The sequence below is a fragment of the Cajanus cajan genome, chromosome 8, assembly GCF_000230855.2.
Source record: "Cajanus cajan strain Asha chromosome 8, NIPB_CcT2T_4, whole genome shotgun sequence".
NCBI lineage: Eukaryota > Viridiplantae > Streptophyta > Magnoliopsida > Fabales > Fabaceae > Cajanus > Cajanus cajan.
Window position 1 is genome coordinate 15701525 of NC_138524.1, and position 21600 is coordinate 15723124.

Here is a 21600-nt window from a genome sequence, read left to right on the forward strand (position 1 = left end):
ACTACTGTTCAATTTAGTAAATAATCTTCGTGAGAAAATTTTAGAATCAAGAGTATCTTTTCCTTGCACATTGAAAGAAGCTTCCAAACGATATTTCACTTTTGAATTAACACCAATGTTTGTCTGCTGTCCTTCACTAGAGGTTGCAAGGGAACACTTTTTTTCTTTGAATTCTCTACTTCCAATATGATGTTTCATTTTGCAACCTAATTTTCAACTCAACATAAGTTTCAAGATTTATGTTTGAACAATATGTAATTAACACCATTTCCTAAGATTTTTAGCAAGTGAGCCTTTATTCAAGTGTAAGATCCATTGAATAGAATTTCATAAAAGTTGTACTTGATCTGAAAATTTACGCCTCTAGAAGCCTTTCTTAATTTTCTAACATATCTCCATAGAGGTTTGATTTCATCCTCTTCTTCTGTACTCATCTCTACAATTAAAAAAGAATAATGTTCTTACTCTTTAATTATATAAAAAAAAAAATAGAGACATAAAAATTATAGATCATCATAGCACTACACTAAAATTAGTTTTTTGTGGCAATTAGTTTATTATTTAGCGGCCATATAAATGACCATTATTTTTTTTACCAGCATTTAAATAATGGCTGGTATATCCAGTGTCGCTAATACTATTACCGGCATTTATATAAAATGTTGGTAAAGATCTACTAAATTGTCAGAAAAACTTATTTTTTTTTAGTGGAAATTCTAGTAACCATTTTAAAGGCTATTAAAAGTTATTTTTTTTTTCATTTGTCTCCTTTACTTTAAATAATTCATTCCTATAATTTCCTTTTCTAAATTCATAACTTATATACTTTTTTATCTCTACTCGAAGTGAGATTTGTAAGATGAGAGTTATCTTTTATTTATATATTTTTTAGTTCATTTTTTTAATTATCTTGTCTCTTAAGAGATGTGAGATTTATAAGGTGAAAGTTGTTCTCTAATTGTTTTATAGCACTATTGAACTTGGCAACAATGGGTGATTTGATACCAATTTAGAATAGTGAATTAGGAGTCAATCCTATAAAATGAACTTGTAAGGTGATAGTTATTACTCACTTATATACTGTTTAATTATCTTATCTCTAATCGATGTAGGACTTAAGTTTTTTCTAATAAATAATTGTCGCTAATAGTACTTTAGTGTAATATAAATACATTTTTAGTGGCTATTATATATTAGCCATTAATATTTTTATATATGGCGGCAATTAAATTATTGTCATTAAATAATTGTCATTAATAACAAATTTTGTTGTAGTGTAGATTGGTTTCATGCTCTATAATTATAAAAAAAAATTAAAAAAAAGACATAAAAATAATAGAGCATCATATATTGTTTTCATGCTATGCAATTAGAAACAAATAAAATAGAGACATAAAAACATATTGGTTTCATATTCAATAATTGACAAGAAAAAACAGTGACAAAAATAATAGAGCTTCAGAAATTGTTTCATGCTCTATAATTTGGAAAAGAACTAAATGGAAAAGGCGTAAAAAAATGAAAAAGAAAGAAGTGGAAAGAAAAAAGAAAGTAAAAAAAGGGGGATAAAAAAATTAAAAAAAAATATATAATCCTAATATTATATGTAAAAAGAAAGACAATAGTAGAGAAAATGAAAAAGAAGTTTCGGAGTTAGTGCTGCAGTGCTAACTCTCTGACTTGGCCTTTGTTCTCTTCAAAATGCTTCAGGCCTCTGAGCTGCTCCTGGAGCTACAGCTCCACATTTCTGGGTCCTTGCTCTGATGCCTTCTACACTAAATTTTCCTGCCCAAAATGTCAAAAATCATGGCATAGTATGTAGATTAAGAACCACAAAAGAAAAAATTCTGAAGAGAATTAAGGAAATTTCTTATTGTAGAAAAACAGAGAAAGAAGATTACAAAACCACAAAACAAAAATACAAGGCTGACTATTTATAGAAGAAAAAATAATTATAACAACTAACTAATTGTAATTAATCACAAACTAATTGAGAAAGATAAAAAACTAACTAACAGTAAATTGTTGTTCACATTATATTCTGTAACATGCCCCCTCAAGGTGGAATGTATATATCATACATTCCAAGCTTGGAAATAAGAACTTGGAAGGGACCAAAGACTAAGGGTTTTGTCATCAAGACATCAGCAACTTGTTCCTTTGAGGTGATAGGCATCAAATGAAGAAAGCTTGATTCAATTTTTTCTCTGACAGTATGACAATCTATTTCTATATGTTTGGTTCTTTCGTGAAAAACAGGATTTGCAGCTATGTATCTTGCCGATTGATTATCACAAAACAATATCACTGGTAATGTTGATGAAATACCAAAATCCTGTAAAAGATAGACTATCCATTGAGATTCACATGTTGCTAAAGCCATAGCTCTATACTCTGCTTCTGAGGATGATCTGGATACAACGGATTGTTTCTTACTCTTCCAGGATATCAAAGATTGTCCTAAAAAGAAGCAGAAACCAGAAGTGGACCTTCGAGAATCAGTACAAGTACTCCAATCTGAATCTGTGTAACCTGTAAGTTTCATGTCTGATGCGGCTGGAAAGAAGAGACCTTTCCCTGGTGCATTTTTAATGTATTTCAACACCCTAAGGGCAGCTTGATAGTGAGCAACAATAGGACAATCAAGTGACTGACTTAGCTTACCAACTGCATAGGATATGTCTGGCCTAGTATTGGTTAGATAAATCAATCTTCCAAGTAATCTATACTTTGTAACATCTTCAAACATAGGTCCAGAAGCTTTATGAAGATGATTAGTGTGATCAATTGGTGTAGAACAAGGTTTTGAAGCCAATAAACCAGTGTCTTGAAGCAAATCTAATGCATACTTTCTTTGATTGAGACAAATACCTTTAGCAGACCTTGCTACTTCTAAACCCAAGAAAAATTTGAGTTGTCCAAGATATTTAATGCCAAACTCTTTATGAAGAATTTGTTTGACATTGTTGATCTCATCTAAATCCTCACTAGCAAGAACTAAATCATCAACATATGTGAGAATAACTGTGAGGCCTTTAGATGATTTCTTTGTGAATAATGAATAATCAGCTTTGGATTTAGAATAGTCCAATGAAATTAGAACCTCTGTCAACCTAGCTTTCCACTGTCTACCAGCCTGTCGAAGTCCATAAATTGACTTAGTAAGTTTGCAAACTAGCTTCTCATCTTGTAATTCAAGACCTGGTGGGGGCTCTATATATACTTCCTCATTAAGATGACCATGTAAGAATGCAGTATTTATATCCAATTAATGTAAGTGCCAATTAGAAGCAGATGCTATTGAAAGTAATAGTCTGATGGTTGTCATCTTCACTACAGGACTAAATGTCTCCATGAAATCTATTCCTTCAGTTTGTGTGAAGCCCTTAGCTACCAATCTAGCCTTATGATTTTCAATGGATCCATCTGAATAATGTTTTACCTTGAAAACCCACTTACATTTATAAGTTTTTTTCCAGGAGGAAGAGAGGTTAAAATCCACGTCTGATTTTTATCTAGAGCCTGCAGTTCAGCATTAATAGCATCTCTCCAACAACTATGTTGAACAGCCTCCTCAAAAGTTTTTGGTTCAGATATAGAAGAAATAGAAAAAATGCATTGTTTATGTGAGGAAGACAAATTGTTATAGGAAAGGCATGAAGAAATGGGATACCTGACAGTTGGATGGTTTGATGAGCTGCCTGTTGTGGCCAATGTACAATGATAATCTTTCAAATAAGAGGGAGGTCTTCTCTCCCTCTGAGAATGTCTCCCAGCAGTATAATGATTATTATCAACTTGTTGCACTGGATTGTGTTAGGTACAGCTGCGTACAGCTGCCACCACCTTTCGGTGGTTTTCTAATTTTATATTAGAAGCGGGTCCCACATAATAATAAAATAATATTAAAAGTTTAGGAGAAATTACGAAAATGCCATTGGGACTTTCCTATAAATAGGGAAGCTGAAAACCATAATTTTCATCCCAAATCTTCTTCTCTTCTCTCTTCCTCTCTTATACACCTTGAGATCTGTTCTCGGTAGTAGTAGTCTCCTAATTCAAAGGAGTAAGTTATAGAGAGAGAAGTGTTGTAATTTCCTCCCTTTCAGTAAATAATATTTTTACTGTGGTTATTTTCTCCCTTGTCTCTTTTTTACTCATCTCTTATTTTAGCTGTGAGTAACTATTAAGCCTACTCTGGACCTAACAGTGGTATCAGAGCCACTAGGTTGTTTATTATTCCGCTGTGGTGTACATTGGTATAGTGTCGGAGAAAATTTCTTAGTATGCTCTGTGGCTGCAGTATTGTCTGATCAGTCACATCAGAAAAGAATTATTCTTGTTACTGGATTTTATCATTGTTCCAGTAGGCGGTACTATTCTAGTGGAAGTTACTTAAGTCGGTTTAATAGAAGAAATTATGGCAGCAAAGTTTGAGATAGAGAAGTTCAACGGGAACAATTTTTCCCTGTGGAAATTGAAGATAAGAGCAATTTTGAGAAAAGACAACTGTCTTAAAGCAATTGAAGGCAGGCCATCATATATTACTGATGAAAAGTGGAGAGAAATGGATGACAATGCTGTTGCCAATTTGCACTTAGCAATGGCTGATTCAGTTTTGTCGAGCATAGCAGAGAAGACAACTGTAAAGGAGATTTGGGACACGCTCGTAAAATTATACGAGGTCAAGTCACTTCACACCAGAATATTCTTAAAGAGGAAACTCTACACTCTTCGAATGAGTGAGTCCACAGCAGTGACGGACCACATCAACAATCTGAATACGCTATTTGCTCAGCTTTCAACAGCTGATTTCAACATAGTGGAAAATGAACGTGCGGAGCTTCTACTTCAGAGTTTACCAGATTCATATGATCAACTCATCATCAACATAACAAACAATAATGTTGTTGGTCGTCTATCCTTTGAGGATGTTGCCGGAGCTATTCTTGAAGAAGAGTCCAGGCGAAAGAATAAGGAAGACAGACTGGAAAGTTCAAAGCAAGCAGAAGCTTTGACGATGATGAGAGGAAGATCAATGGAACGTGGCTCCAGTGGGAGTCAAAATCATGGTAGATCAAAATCTCGAGGAAGGAAGAACCTCAAATGCTATAATTGTGGCATGAGAGGGCACATGAAGAAAGATTGTTGGCACAAGAAGAGTGGAGGAGGGAAGAATTCTGAAGCGTCAACCTCTCAAGGTTGTGTTGCTAGTACCCAAGAAGATGGAGAAATCTTGTACAGTGAAGCAATAAGTTCCAGAGGCGAAAAACAACTCCATGAATGTTGGATATTGGATTCAGGTGCAACCTGGCACATGACTCCAAATAGAGATTGGTTTTGCACTTATGAATCAATCTCAGGAGGATCCGTATTTATGGGAAATAATCATGCTTTGGAAATTGCTGGAGTTGGTACTATCAAATTAAAAATGTATGATGGTACTATTCGTACAATTCAAGGGGTACGACATGTGAAGGGCTTGAAAAAGAATCTATTGTCCATTGGGCAACTAGATGATCTCAAGTGCAAGATCCACGTTGAAGGTGGAATCTTGAAGGTAGTTAAAGGCAATTTGGTGGTGATGAAAGCTGAGAAGATCACATCAAATCTATACTTGCTTTTGGGAGAAACGTTGCAAGAAGCAGATGCATCAGTTGCAGCAATAAGTCAAGAAGAGGCAACGATGATGTGGCATCGTAGACTAGGACATATGTCAGAGCGAGGCCTGAAAATTCTTGCGGAACGTAATCTCTTGTCAGGGCTTAAAATGGTAACCTTACCATTTTGTGAGCACTGTGTGACAAGCAAGCAACATAGATTACAATTTGCCAAAGTAACTACAAGGAGCAAACACATACTTGACTTGATCCATTCTGATGTCTGGGAATCACCAGAAATTTCCATGGGAGGAGCAAAATATTTTGTATCATTTATTGATGATTATTCCCGGAGATTGTGGGTGTACCCAATCAAGAAGAAGTCAGATGTGTTCCCAGTATTCAAGGAATTTAAAGCACAAGTAGAACTTGATACTGGAAAAAGGATTAAGTGCTTAAGGACAGACAATGGAGGAGAATATATAGATGGTGATTTTCTGGCATTCTGCAAGCAAGAGGGTATCAAGAGGCAATTTACAGTTGCTCATACACCTCAGCAGAACGGGGTAGCAGAGCGGATGAATCGAACTCTTCTAGAAAGGACAAGAGCTATGTTGAGAACTGCAGGATTAGCCAAGTCTTTCTGGGCAGAAGCAGTCAAAACTGCTTGTTATTTGATCAATCGCTCACCATCAACAGCAATTGGTTTGAAGACACCAATGGAGATGTGGAATGGAAAACCATCAAATTATTCTTCATTACATGTGTTTGGATGTCCTGTGTACGTGATGTACAACTCCCAAGAAAGAACAAAGCTGGACCCAAAATCCAGGAAATGTATATTCTTGGGTTATGCTGACAATGTTAAGGGGTATCGCTTGTGGGATCCCACTGCCTGCAAGGTTGTTATTAGCAGGGATGTAGTCTTTGCAGAAACTGAACTGCAAAAGGAGCAGGAGAATGACAGCACTATCAAAGACACTAGTATAGTGGAGATAGGAGGAAAGTCTAAAAAGGATGACACCTCTGAAACAGAACAAGAGCATGAGGAACAAGAACCAGATGAAGCCAATGATGAAGAAGTTCAACAAATAAGACGTGAGAGAAGGAGACCATCTTGGCATTCAGACTATGTTATGGCAAGTCATGATGCGTACTGTCTCTTAACTGAAGAAGGAGAACCATCAACCTTTCAAGAGGCGTTGAGGAGTTCTGATGTTTCTCAGTGGATGGCAGCAATGCATGAAGAAATAGAGGCCTTACATAGAAATAAAACATGGGAACTTGTTGATCTTCCAAAAGATCGAAAAGCCATTGGTTGCAAATGGATCTATAAGATCAAACGTGATGGCAATGATCAAGTGGAGAGATATCGTGCAAGATTGGTGGTTAAGGGATATGCTCAGAAAGCGGGCATTGATTTTAACGAGATATTCTCGCCAGTTGTCCGATTAACCACAATCAGAGTTGTTCTGGCTATGTGTGCTGCATTTAATTTACATCTTGAGCAACTTGATGTAAAGACTGCTTTTCTTCATGGGGAACTCCAAGAAGAAATATATATGCTCCAACCAGAAGGCTTTAAAGAACAAGGAAAAGAAAACTTGGTTTGTAGGTTGACCAAATCTCTGTACGGTTTAAAGCAGGCGCCAAGGTGTTGGTATAAGAGATTTGATTCCTTCATTATTAGCCTTGGTTACAACAGACTGAGTTCAAACCATTGTACGTACTACAATAGGTTTGATGACAATGATTTCATCATCTTGCTGTTGTATGTGGATGACATGTTGGTGGTAGGCCCCAACAAAGATCAGATCCAAGAATTAAAGGCACAATTGGCTAGGGAGTTTGATATGAAGGACTTGGGACCAGCAAACAAGATTTTAGGGATGCAAATTCACCGAGACAGAAAAAACAGGAGGATTTGGCTTTCTCAGAAGAATTATTTATTGAAAGTCTTGCGGCGCTTCAACATGCAAGACTGTAAGCCAATTTCGACCCCACTTCCTGTCAATTACAAATTATCCTCAAGTATGAGTCCTAGAAACGAAGCAGAGAGGATGGAAATGTCTCGAGTGCCGTATGCATCAGCGGTGGGAAGCCTTATGTATGCCATGATTTGTACGAGACCAGACATTGCACAAGCAGTGGGAGCGGTCAGTAGGTTTATGGCAGATCCTGGTAGAGAGCATTGGAGTATTGTAAAGAGGATCCTTAAATATATCAAAGGAACCTCAGATGTTGCATTATGTTTTGAAGAATCGTAGTTTTTTGTCAGAGGCTATGTTGATTCAGATTTTGCAGGAGATCTGGATAAACGAAAATATACTACTGGTTATGTGTTTACACTTGCTGGAGGAGCAGTGAGCTGGTTGTCTAAGTTACAGACTGTTGTAGCTCTATCTACTATAGAAGCTGAATACATGGCAGCTACGCAAGCATGCAAGGAAGCAATTTGGATTCAAAGGTTATTGGAAGAACTCGGGCACAAGCAGGAGAAAATTACTGTGTATTGTGACAGTCAGAGTGCCTTGCACATTGCAAGGAATCCAGCCTTTCATTCCAGGACAAAGCACATAGGAATTCAATATCACTTTGTTCGTGAAGTAGTAGAAGAAGGAAAAGTGGATATGCAGAAGATCCATACAAAAGACAACATAGCAGACGTAATGACAAAGCCTGTCAACACTGACAAGTTTACATGGTGTCGATCCTTATTTGGCCTATTGGAAACATAAGCAACATGAAGTATCAATAAAGAAGAAATGGTGTGAAGATATGATTAACTTAATCATAATCTTCAAGTGGGAGAAATGTTAGGTACAGCTGCGTACAGCTGCCACCACCTTTCGGTGGTTTTCTAATTTTATATTAGAAGCGGGTCCCACATAATAATAAAATAATATTAAAAGTTTAGGAGAAATTACGAAAATGCCATTGGGACTTTCCTATAAATAGGGAAGCTGAAAACCATAATTTTCATCCCAAATCTTCTTCTCTTCTCTCTTCCTCTCTTATACACCTTGAGATCTGTTCTCGGTAGTAGTAGTCTCCTAATTCAAAGGAGTAAGTTATAGAGAGAGAAGTGTTGTAATTTCCTCCCTTTCAGTAAATAATATTTTTACTGTGGTTATTTTCTCCCTTGTCTCTTTTTTACTCATCTCTTATTTTAGCTGTGAGTAACTATTAAGCCTACTCTGGACCTAACAGATTGTTATTATTTAAACCATCAATGTGTGTAAGGGCAGGTTCATTAGTATGAAACACATTTTCATTATCTAAATGAAAAAGATGATTTGCAAAGAAACTTTGTTGTATTGAAGGAACCTGAGTTTGATGTTCATTGTCTTTAGACTGTTGATTATGCTTCTCTAACATAGGAAAATTCTGTTCATAAAACAAAACATCCCTAGAGATGAAAATCTATCTTGTTTAAAGATCATAAAGAACACAACCCTTTGTGCCATTTTTATATCCTAGAAATATACATTTTCTAGCTCTTTCATCAAGTTTGGTTCTGTTAGAATGGATAGTAGAAGCAAAACACAAACAACCAAAGGTTTTCAAGTAAGAAATATCAGGAAGTTTATCATGTAGAATTTGATAATGTGATTTTCCTTTTATAAATTTGGTAGGTAACCTATTTATGAGAAAAACAACATGATTAACAGCATGATTCCAAAAAGATTTAGGTATGCCAGACTGAAATATAAGAGCTCTAGCAATACCTAAAATATGTTGGTGCTTTCTTTCCACAATGCCATTTTGTTGAGGTGTCTTAACGCATGAGGTTTGGTGCAAAATGCCTTTATCTTTAAACCATTCATGCATGTTAAATTCCCTGCCGTTATCAGTTCTGATTATTTTAATTTTTTTATTGAATTGAGTTTGAGTTTGAGCAACAAAAGCTTGAATCAAAGAGGCTGTTTCACTTTTTTGTTTCATAAAGTAAATCCAAGTATGTCTAGCATTATTTTCTACTATGGTTAAAAAATACTTATGACCAAAAATTGAAGGAATGGATAAAGGACCCCAAATATCTATATGTATCAAATCAATGACATCGTCACAAGTATTACTACTGTAAGCAAAAGGAAGCCTTTTTTGTTTAGCTAAATGACACACTTCACAAGGAACTTTGTCTTTATTAAATTTCACAAAAGGGTACATAGTTTGTATATTTCTGAGTTTCTCATGAGAGGGATGACCTAGTCTCAAATGCCATACATCATTATTGTGACTGTAAAAATTGTTTACACTTTTCTCAAAAATCTCTGGTTGCATTGACGGATTCATTGTATATAGACCATTTTGCAAGTTAGCTGCACAATCATCCTCAAAGAATTGTTTTCCTGAATTTGACAAATAAAATTAGAGAAAATGAATTTGCATGATAATGCTTTAGTTATCTTGGATACTGAAACCAAATTGAGTTTGAAATTGGGAAAGAAAAGGACATCTGTGAGGTAAAAGTCTTTGGAAAAGAAAACAGTTCTAGATATAGATGTAGTAACTTCACTTCCATCAGGTAGTTTTATATGAATGGTTTTAATTTTTCTGTATGTTTGAAATTGAGTAATTGAATTACACACATGATCGGTAGCTCCTGTATCAATGATCCAAGAGTTGGAATTCAAAGAATTGAAAATATTACAAACAATACCTGATGGTTTTGAACCAAGATCTTGTGCAGTGGAGGTAAATTGATTAATGGTGTGATTGTTCTGAATTCCAGGTTGTTGAAGAAGTGCCAATAAGGCCTTATGCTGGTCAGGAATAAATTCCAAACTTGAACCTTCTCCAATCTCCCCTTGAAAAAAAAAAAAAAAAAACTAACTAACAGTAAATTGTTGTTCACATTATATTCTGTAACACAAAATTTACCCAATCAACATCAAATTTGTCAAACACATAATCATGATGCTCTTTTAAGTTTTTTGCAAAATATGAAGAAAATTTCTCAAAACTTTACTCGATCAAAACATGTTAAGTGTGAATTAAGAGTTGAAAAACTTGCATTTTTACACACTTAGTAGGACACAACAATTTCAAGCCATGTCCATGCAACATAGGCCATGTATTAAAGTAAAACAAATAGTTGACCATTGTTTAAGGAATAGAGAAAAGGAAATAATGAACTGTTAATTCTAGCTTCTTTTGTGCTATTTGAGTCTTAATAACACTAGGCCATGTATTAGTTATTGTCTTTCTTGTTACTAAAATTTGAGAGATTAAGAACTTAAAATATATATACGTAGAGCCATTGGTCTAACAATGGAGACACGTGTTGCTTGTTATTGTTCTAAATTATTTGTTAGGCAATCCTATACGACAATACTTAAGCTAGCATACTTGACAACAAGTGTGGGAAGCATTGTGGTAAAGTTAGGTTCTGCATGAGATATAAAAGGAGAGGGACGGAATGAGAGAGGTAGGCAAATCATTTCAGTAGTTTTGGAAAGGTAGAGAAGTTTTCCTTCTATTCATTTTATTTCATTCTCAGTTTTTATACTTTCTAAAAATTTCCTTGTAATCATAGAGCCCTGTTGTCCCAGTAATGTTTTATGCTGTTCAAGTTTTCACGTGTTTCTTATTTATGACTTTATTGAAGGATGATGGAGCAGAATTTCTGAAGGTGTGAGAGTCCTAGAGTCTGTGTAGAGTGTGGCCTTATAGAGAATCAGTGTCAGTAGAAAAATCAGGTTTATTAGGATTTTATGAGTTAAATTTATTTCATCTGGCAAGGAGGCCGTATATATATAATAATACCCCCATGAGCAAGGGAAATGATTTAGCCCAAGCGTCAAAGTAATTGAGTACCTGACTTAGTGAGTAATAGGATTAAATAAAGGCTTATATGTGCTTGATTACAGGATTTTTCTGATAATTAAGTACCATTACAATTGTTGTGTGGCATTATTAAGTCTTTCCAGGATCTCAGTTTCACCTGTGATTAAAAGAGTAATTAAAAGAGAGAAAGTGTGGGTTGGTAGATAACTTCTTTCATCTAAACCAACTGTGAGGTTTATTTTGCTGTGACTTTTTAACTTGGCTTCATTTGTTGAATCCATGATGTTAGTGTTAGGCATAGGGCGGGGTAAAGTAATTGTCGTGGGAGGGAATGAGTTGAATTTACAAATTTTTTAATTTTTGTTTTCCTTCCCTGTAAGAACTATCAGACATTGGTTTTAACTTAACATCGCACACATACTGATTTATAGTTATTTATATCTCTGTTTTATTGACTCTTAATCAATTATTAAATATTAATTATTTTTAGTGTAGTTTGTTGTTAGTATATACAGTTTTATGTTGGTTATATTTCTCATGCAGGAAACTTGAACAAGAGTCTGATTTTGGAGAATAATGCAAGGTTTTAAAATCATCCAGATTTATACATTAATAAACACTGTTAAAGTCTCCAGTTTCTCCGGCTATTTCCTCTATTCCTTAGCTTAAAAAGTTGTATTGGTTTTTTGTAACATGAAATTGAATAGCATAGCTTATAAAAAATTGAATAGCATAGTTTATTGTTCCAGGAATCCTCACTCCCCCAATCTGATTTAAACCCTAGTTTTACCTGTAAATTTGGGTGCAAGACAATTTATACACAATTACTTATATGAGAATCTTGAAATTGTACTCCATGAGCTATAGAAAGCTTCAACACTTACCCTTTGTTGCATTTACCTTATAGTATTTTTGTTTTGCTGTTAATTCAATCTTTTATCATTCAATGCATGTTTTATCATCTTCATTCCAATTTTTATAATTAACTATGGATTATACCGAATATTTTCTTAGGAAGAATAAAAACGCAGTTACAAAATACCAAATGAAATAGCTTTGGAATGGAACATTTATTTAAAATAATCTTTAACTATGAATTAGCTAAAAATTATTATAATAATAATTATTATAATCTCAGCCTTCTGCATATACTGATTTTTATTTTGGAACTCTATTAAGCTTTTAGATCATGCCAAAGCTTTGCTTCAGATTATGGCTGAGAAAAGTATTAAATTGTACTTAACATGTCCTCTATTGGATAACTTGTGACAATTATTCAACAATTAAAACAATATAGAGTTTTTTGGAGTTTCTGAAATTCAGATTGCAAATATTGTAAAACACAAAAGGAAAAGAAAATTACTATCGTTTAATTTGTAATTTTTCTTTAACAAAAAGAGAAAGAAAAAAAAACCCTATTCTAGTATTTGTACAATTAAGTTAATTTATCTTTTAATTTGTTCATCTAAAGACAAAGGAAATTGAAAAAAATTTGATATGGTACCTTTAATTGTTTGACAGTGCTAGCCTTGTGTGTACGCCAGAGTGATGCCTCAGAGTGGAGTCTACAATGAGTGAAAACACACATGTACTACTTCACTTTAAATCTTTTACTATTTTATTTTACAAACATCAACTTTTCTAATCTATACAAATTTCTTATTTCAACAATTTCATAATTACCAAATGCAATAATTCAACGTAATGTTTCCTTTTTTACATAATTCTAATCTCTTTAAAATACATTATATATTTTTCTTTACCTTATGTTCCAACAAAGTGGAATTCACTTCCAGTTTGATTCACATTAAAGGGACAAGAGAGAGTATTGGGTAAAAAAAAATCAATACTTATTAACAATCCATGTCAACAGTGACTAATGAAGCACCTTTTTTTGAAGCAGTACAACTTCTCATTTTTGAACCATTACCTTTGAATCCATCCCGAAGAGCAACTATAACTGACTACAATCCAATAGGTGAAATAAGTTCTGCCAAAAAGGGAACATGTTAATCAGTTAAAGAGCAAGCAACAATCATGGAATTGTTTTTGCTGTAATGTCCATTAATTCAGTTCCAAATGCACAGTCACTTACTGAACCAGCCTTCAATCATTCAGCTCATTTTTCTCCAAAGTGGAGATTCGTGGCACTGGTAGTTCAGGCCCTGGAAACAGGAAAGCCTTCCCATATAAGTTTTTAAGACACTCGGCATTGGTCCTTCAATTTCTCTACAACTTGAAGTCTTATTTATTTATTTCATAATAAAACTAATTTTGAAAAGTTCTATAGTTCAATTTATTCTATATGTCTTATTCATGTTCTTTATCAAGCTTTCTTAAGTTGTCATTGCCTACTGCCTAGTTACCTTGTTGCCAATTAGTGGAAACAGAGGATGTTTTCAAGTCTAAGTAGATGTTCCCATGTCATGATAAGTGTTAACTCCATGTTGATGGAGACGAAATTTTGGGTTTCTATGATATTCTTTTGGTTTGAGACAAAAATTAAGAGTAAGAGTTACACGCCCTCCATCCACCTAACATTTTGTTCAAGAAGCTGACTGCGGTAAACATGTACCATTTCAAGACACTTACTCATTTAATATAAATACAAATTTTGTAAATCAGTTAATAGCCATCTTAACTATGAACCATAATATCAAGTATCTTACATCATGCCTGATATTATCTGGTTTTTTGTTTTACACAACGTTTTACATTTTTTCCTAAACATTGTAAATAGAATATCTAATAATTCACTTTGGTAAATTGAAGAAACGAGATAGACATCCACATTTACTTCAAGTCAAAAAAATGGATCGTTGTTAAAAAACTTCTCCTCCAAGGTAGTTATATCAAAATTAATAATGCACGTTATTTTTCTTGAAATCTTGCCAATTGGCTATTGATGAAAGTTTTCATAACAATCCATGACCAAATATGCTTACTATCACTTTTAACAATGTTTTCAAGTAACATTTACTCTGGAAAGATAAATAAATAAACATCATCATATCACAATATAAGATACAAAAAGCAAAGTATTTATAAATGACTATAAACTTATAATAAAATTTGTGCTTTACTGCTTAAATCTTACCACTAATGGGAAAGAATTTCTTTGATGTAATTGTGGTTGAAAAGAAATCTCTACGCTTTCCGTGGATAAGCTCAATGAATGATGTGTGGCGAATCACTTGATAAAAGCTTGCGCTTCCTAGATGAGGAATTTTTGCTGAACATCTTGTTTAAGTTTAATTGTTGAAGATCCTTCTTAAATACCAAACGATATCCGCAATTTTTCACCTCCAAATGGTAACCTTTAGGGTGGTGAAATATGACTGTTGTGAATCCCACTTTATCAAGATCAGGCATTTCGTCTTCATCTGGACTTCGAAAAGCATTGATTGTTTCCTGAGAGTGAAACGTTATGAACAAGTGATCTATTTCACCTGTGACCAGATCATTGGTTAAAAGTATTGGAAGTACCCAATCTGATTTATGCAAAACTTGTATATTTTGAAAATTGTATCCAATACTTCCAAAATTATCATGTTGCCATCTATCATTCAAATTATTAGGATCATGATGCGCCACTAACAAAGAACAACAAGCGAGACCCATCCAATTTGGGTCTTCCATAATAACAGGAGACAGGTTCACGCTTATTGACCCACCCACATTTTGTTTACTGAACCACCTTGGAATTTGAGTTCCAGGAATAACAATCCGAAGACTATGCAAGGAACGGGAGGATTGCAAGAAAGCCTGATACAAAAAAAATAAAAATAAAAATAAAAAATGATTAATATGTATAACTACTTAAAAATTGGATACATAGAAAAAATAAGATAAAGAAAGAAAGGATGGAGTCGTTAAAAAACTAATTTTGAAAAGCTTCCTAGATGAGGAATTTCTACTGAACATCATGTTTAAGTTTAATTGTTGAAGATCTTCCTTAAATACCAAACGATATCCGCAATTTTTCACCACCAAATGCAAACCTTTAGGGTGGCCAAATATGGTAGTTTTGAATACCATTTTATCAATATAATTCATTTTGTCTTCATGTCGACATCGATCACAACTGATTATTTCCCGAGAGACAAAAATCATGAACAAGTGATCCATTTCACCCATGACCAGATCATTGTTTAAAAATATTGGAAGCATCCAATTTATATTTTCAAATTTGTAATCAATACTATGAAAATTATCATTCAAATTAGTAGGATCATCATGTGCCACTAACAAAGAACAACAGGCGACACCCATCCAATTTGGGTCTTCCATAACAGGAGACAACTCCATGCTTATTGACCTACCCACATTTTGTTTACTAAACCACCTTGGAATTTCAGTTCCAGGAATAACAATCCGGAGCCTTTGCAAGGAAAGGGAGGATTGCAAGAAAGCCTGATGCAAAAAATAAAATAATAATTAATCATTAATATGTATAACTACTTAAAAATTGTATACATAGAAAAAGTAAGATAAAGAAAAGAAGGAAAAGAAGGATGGAGTCGTTACCTTAAATATTTGTATCATCCAAGAAAAAACCATATGATAACAATGTCCCATTTCACTCAAATTGGGGCAATTAAAAATATATAACTGCCCAAAGTCGTATTGTTTGGTTGTTGGAAGCTCAGGCAAATATTTCAGCTGTTTGCAGTGCTGCAAATTTAAACATTGAAGATTGGAAAGCTCCTTGATGGTAGTAGGTAGTCTCACGAATTTGTTTCCCCCCAAATTTAAGCTTTCTAAAGACTGTAAGCTCCCAATAGCATCGGGAATTTGAAGTAGATTGCAGAAGCTTAGATCAAGATGTTGCAAACATGGGAAACGAGACAAATATGGCAACAATAAATCAAGTGAATCTCCATGTTTGTGAGAGGAAAGGAAATACAAAGGCAACATTAGAATTTCATATAGAGAGGATGTTGATAATTGGATAACACTTGTATTTTTATCAACGTTCTCCAAATGTTCTACCTCCCTTGGTTTCTTTAGAAGACGATTATTGAGTAATTTTGAGCAGCCTGAGAGAATTAGCATCTTAAGAGATTTGAGTCCGAAAAACATATTCAAATTGTGGAAAAGATTTTTACAATTTGTCAAATTTAGATAAAAAAGTTCTCTCAGAATACCAATGGATGGGTGGATCCGCGTAATATTTATACATCCTTCAAGAATAAGATCCCTAAGACGAGGAACTCCCGTTAAGTCTGGCACCTCAATAAGACTTTTGGAGTAGCTAAGATCTAGACATATCAAATTAGGCAAATGCTGTAAAAGAAACAAAAGAATGAAAGTTACTATCCATCATTTAATTTTTCATTTCTTTGACAAATAGAAAGAAAAAACGATAATCCCTTTCTTGTTTTGGATAGTAGGAGAAAAAATCAATGACATTTAAGTTTGCTTATGATTCTTTAATTATGTTATATATATATATATAGAGAGAGAGAGAGCATATCAAGTAAGAGGAAACTTATTATGAGAGATGAGAGGGTTAAAATATAACCCTTAGATTAATCAAGTGAGAGAAAATTTGGGGTTTAATCAAGTGAGAGGAAATTAATCTAAGGGTTATATTTTAACCCTCTCATCTCTTATAATAAATTCTCTCTCACTTGATATGCTCCTATATATAGAGCATATCAAGTGAGAGAAAATTTATTATGAGAGATAAGAATGTTAAAATATAACCCTTAAATTAATTAATTAAGTGAGAGAAAATTTGGAGTTTAATTAAGTGAGAGGAAATTAATCTAAGGATTATATTTTAACCCTCTCATCTCTCATAATAAATTCCCTCTCACTTGATATGTTCTATATATGAAAGCATATCAAGTGAGAGGGAATTTATTATGAGAGATGAGAGGGTTAAAATATAATCCTTAGATTAATTTCCTCTTATTAAACCCCAAATTTTCTCTCACTTGATTAATCTAAGGGTTAAAAAATTTCCTCTCACTTGATATAACCTCTATATATATATATATATAATATTTTTCTGTTTGTTTAAAGATAAATAAAATTGAAAACTAATAATATATTACCTTTGTGCCTTTCCATAATTGTTTGAGATTGCTATGACACAAGATCAACTCTACTAGATTATCCGGATGAAAATTTGATGGCAAACAAATGAAAGGATATCTATGCCAAGATAGATATCTTAATTCGTTAGAAAGATAGTTGAGACTTCCCAAAAAATTCACATTCTGAAGTATGAGCAACTTGAGATGCTTCATTTTTGATATAACATTCCCTGCCATTGTTTTGTCGTCCAAATGCTGTCCATAATAAATAACCATGGCTTCAAGATTTTCGGCTTCCTAAAGCATAGCAAAAAGAATGAAAATGTAGATTTCTTAATAATTTATAGATTTTGAAAAAATGGCAACATAAGATTTTATATTGAAAAATTATTTTACCTCATTTTTTATCATGATATTTTGGAGACCCTTGAAGTCCCATAGCCTACTCCACTTTATTGGTTCATTAGGTGATTTTTCTCGAACAATACTTCTGCCCAACTCTTTCAACAAGTCGTGCATTTTAACATCCCAATTATTACAAGTTATTAGTGATTTCTCAATGAGAACTTTCATGCCAATATTGGGAAAAAATCCACGATAGTTTAGAAGTTTTTTTACTCTTCCCTTACCTTGTTGATGGAATGTATCACAAAAGAAACAAGCAATATCTAAAAATATTTCCTTTTCCATTTCCTTCAATCCATCAAAACTTATTCGTAACACCTCCATAATATCTTTGTTTGGATATTTTTTAAGTCTAGCCAATGCACTTCTCCACTCATAAACATCTCGATCAAACAAAAATGAGCCTAACACTTTAACTGCTAAAGGAAGGCCATCGACATATTTTAGTACATCATAGGTCAACTCTTTATAATCATTCAAAATATTATCAGATTTGAAAGCTTTTCTACAAAATAATTGAAGAGCTTTATTTGCATTCAACAATTGAACATTGTAAACTTCATTCACTCCATAATTTCTTAAGATATGATTATCTCTAGAGATTATGAGGATTCTACTCCCTACACCTAGATATTTAGGATGCAAAGCCAATTTTTCCAATTGTTCATCTTGATCAACATTATCTAGAACAATAAGCACCTTTAAGTGGCATAACCTAGTTCTTACCAACAAGGTTCCTTGGTAAAGATTGTTTATCTCAACATTACCTTGATTTAGAGCTTGACAAAGAAGTTGTTTTTGTGCAACCATGGGTCCAAACTCCCCATAAATTTTTCTTACATCATCAATGAAACAACAAGCATCATATTGATGAGAGATTTTATCAAATAAAGCAGTAGCAAGTGTTGTCTTTCCTATTCCACCCATCCCACTTATTCCTATTACTCGAACAACTTCATTTGCATCTGGATCTACAAGTTCCTCTAATTGTTTTACACGAGAGTGCATATCAACTAAATCATCTCCAAAATTCAAAATTTGATTATGACCCAATAAGTTGATTACCTCTTCAACAATTTTTTCTATTTCCTCATGTTGAAGCCTGAAAACCAAAGTGGAGCATAAACATTGATGCATCACTAAGGTTGAGACTTTTAAAAATAAAATTGTATATATAATACAAAAAATATGGCCAAGCACTTACTTATTCAGTAGATCCCACCCAGAACGGTTGGCAATTGCCTTCATAGCTTCCCTCCATTTTTTTACCATTTCCAAATCATCTCGGAAGGTTATTTCGTATTGGGCAAAAGCTTTTTGGAACTCTCCACTTTGTTTTCGGACCTCAGAAGGAGTGACATCATAGAATATAGGAAGAACACTTTGACCTGTTTCTTTAACCCAATCAAAAATCATTGTCAACTCTTTCAAGCACCATGAGGATGATGCATAATTCTTTGAGAAGACAACAATGAAAAGACGTGATCGTTTGATTGCTTGCATGAGCTCAGGTTCCAAGAGTTGCCCTTTATTGATATTTTGGTTATCTCTGAAGGCAACAACACCTTTCCTTCGAAGAGCAGCAAAAAGATGATCAGTGAAATTATTACGAGTATCCTCACCTCTAAAGCTCACAAAAACATCAAAATTCATTGTGCGTGATGAAGAACCGCTATTGCTGGTTATGCAAGCCATTGCAGAATTTGAAATTTGAAAACTCACTTGCTGAAGATAAAAGTGTAATGTAATGAATAGTAGACTCAAGGTAGTTGTGGGAGGACTAATATTTTTATAATAAATGACAAAATGCGTAGAAAGTTTATGTAAATTACTGGAAGACGTGTTTTAAGGAGAACAAGAGTCATTGCGCGGAACCATATGTTAATATAAATATTGATTAATAAATTGTTGTTGTAACTTCTCAATGAAGTTGACTCGAAATTCTTGCTGAGCCAAGAAACTATATCTTTTGAGATACTGTAACGCATTTTCTTCTCAGTTTCTCTTGTTCCTGTCAACTGTAATTAATATTTTATCTTTGAAAAAACTAATTAAAAAAAAAACAAAAAGTGCGCGTATGTTGGAATGAAATTGAAGAAGAACGCGTCAACGGCAATAATATTTCACATCACCATGAGTATGATATATTGTCCTTCACTATAGAATAAGTGCAAGTCTTCGAAATCGATTTCAATAATTGTAACCCTGAAGTTGAATTGATATTTCTTAAATGTTGAAAATGCAAAATGGGAAACTTCCTAGAAACAACGCCTAAACATTCGGTAAAACTTTCCACAAGATGACAAAATATATATATATATATATATATATATATATATATATATATATATATATAATATGTTAACGTATTATTGTCATATAATATGTTTACTTATAAAATAATGATATTGTTTTGTTTTTTAAAAATTATATAAGTGTTAGTACCGAAAAATGAATTCGGAGGCACTCGAAATACAGAGGTGCTTTAAATCCTAGGTGATCGGAAAATGGCAAAGAAATTTCTGAGGAAGGACACGAAGACACTTTTCGTGAAACTCTCGAAATCATTGTACCAGGAAGGACACGAAGACACTTTTCGAGAAACTCTCGAAATTATTGAACTAGGAAGGACACGAGACACTTTTCGAGAAACTCTCGAAATTATTGAACTAGGAAGGACGCTGCACAAGAGAAAGGCTCAGAGACTCACAACCTCACAAAGTACAAGAAAAATCAGGAAACACTCGAGTATATTTTTCGTTAGTTACTCGAAATCCCAAGAATCCGGACATACACGAACACACTTCGCAACCTCTCGGAATGAAAAGCTTAAAGGAGACACGATTTAAGAGCGGTTGAAGTAAATCATGGGATAAGTGTCAAAGGTTGCAAAACGGTTTGGGGAAGTTAATGAGCAGTTCCAAGAGTTATCCAAAGACGTGCCCGGGAATAAGCCACGACGTGGAAGTTTAGAACGGTTATGCGCTTCCGGGGCACGTCAGAAACAGTTACCTTTCCCAGATTTTTGTCTATAAATTAAACGAGCCATGCTCGTAGCAGAGGTCGAAAATCTAATTCCCACAATACCTCACACGCACTCCGCAGCCTGTGCATAAGGCATACTGTGCATACGAGACAGCTTTGGGTACGATTTCTCGACCACCTTTCTTTTTCATTTTTTAGGAGTAGCGTAGCATAGCATAATCTAGTCTAGTGTAGTGTAGTCATTCTAAACACATTTCGTTATCCTTACGAATTGTAATTCTGTTACCATTTAATGAAAACTCTATTTCTTACTTGTACGATTTTATTTTTTCACTGAAAGTCTTCAATTCTGTCATGTCACGAACACGCATAAATTGAAACGTGAAATCGTGCTAGTTCGAATAAAAAGGATCCATAAAATGAAATCCACCGTAAACAAATTGGCACGCCCAGTGGGACCCGTTTGGTGAATGATAAGTGTCTAATTAGCTTAATTTAACATTCATTTGAGACACTTATCTAATAGTTTTTGTGTTGTTATTAATGTTATTTTGATTTATATAGGCATGGAATCAAAGAGATACTCTTGATCAATGTTAGCACATAGAATAGGAAGCCTTTAATCTAATTTTGTGCTTATTTTGTAGGAGTTGAAACCTGGAGAAAAATGGCTCAGCCATTCTGAGGCGCTCAGCGGAATAAGAACAGAGAGTTTCCACAATGAAGGCGCTCAGCGGATCATATCCGCTCAACGAATTGGTCCCTGGAAGAAAAGG

At 33.9% G+C, this 21600-nt stretch overlaps 1 protein-coding gene across 10 annotated transcripts; it reads right to left on the reverse strand.

Moving 5' to 3' along the window:
- Positions 1-1417: 1417 nt before the first annotated feature.
- On the reverse strand, positions 1418-19748 carry LOC109792035 (disease resistance protein Roq1). 10 transcript variants are annotated; one of them, XM_083062802.1, is made up of 10 exons: positions 19044-19748; positions 17831-18941; positions 17453-17731; positions 15918-16676; positions 14488-15155; positions 13486-13555; positions 13321-13380; positions 12895-12955; positions 10264-10405; positions 9726-9952 (listed from the first exon to the last, which is right to left on the reverse strand). In XM_083062802.1, exons 1-5 carry the CDS (start codon positions 19532-19534, stop codon positions 14559-14561), a joined length of 3237 nt encoding a protein of 1078 aa, XP_082918928.1. In that variant the 5' UTR covers positions 19535-19748; the 3' UTR covers positions 9726-9952; positions 10264-10405; positions 12895-12955; positions 13321-13380; positions 13486-13555; positions 14488-14558. The 10 variants fall into 10 exon arrangements, with proteins under 10 accessions (XP_082918930.1, XP_082918928.1, XP_082918926.1 ...); XM_083062800.1 differs by having other exon boundaries at positions 10264-10410; XM_083062805.1 differs by having other exon boundaries at positions 10264-10410; positions 13279-13380.
- Between the last annotated feature and the right edge of the window lie 1852 nt (positions 19749-21600).

Coding starts and splice junctions, on each gene's coding strand:
- LOC109792035 (XM_083062804.1), bottom strand. CDS start 19,534: ATGGCTTGCATAACCAGCAATAGCGGTTCTTCATCACGCACAATGAAT. Junction 18,942..19,043: donor GGGTGGGATCTACTGAATAA/GTAAGTGCTTGG, acceptor TTTGGTTTTCAG/GCTTCAACATGAGGAAATAG. Junction 15,156..15,917: donor GGATGATACAAATATTTAAG/GTAACGACTCCA, acceptor TTTTTGTATCAG/GCTTTCTTGCAATCCTCCCG.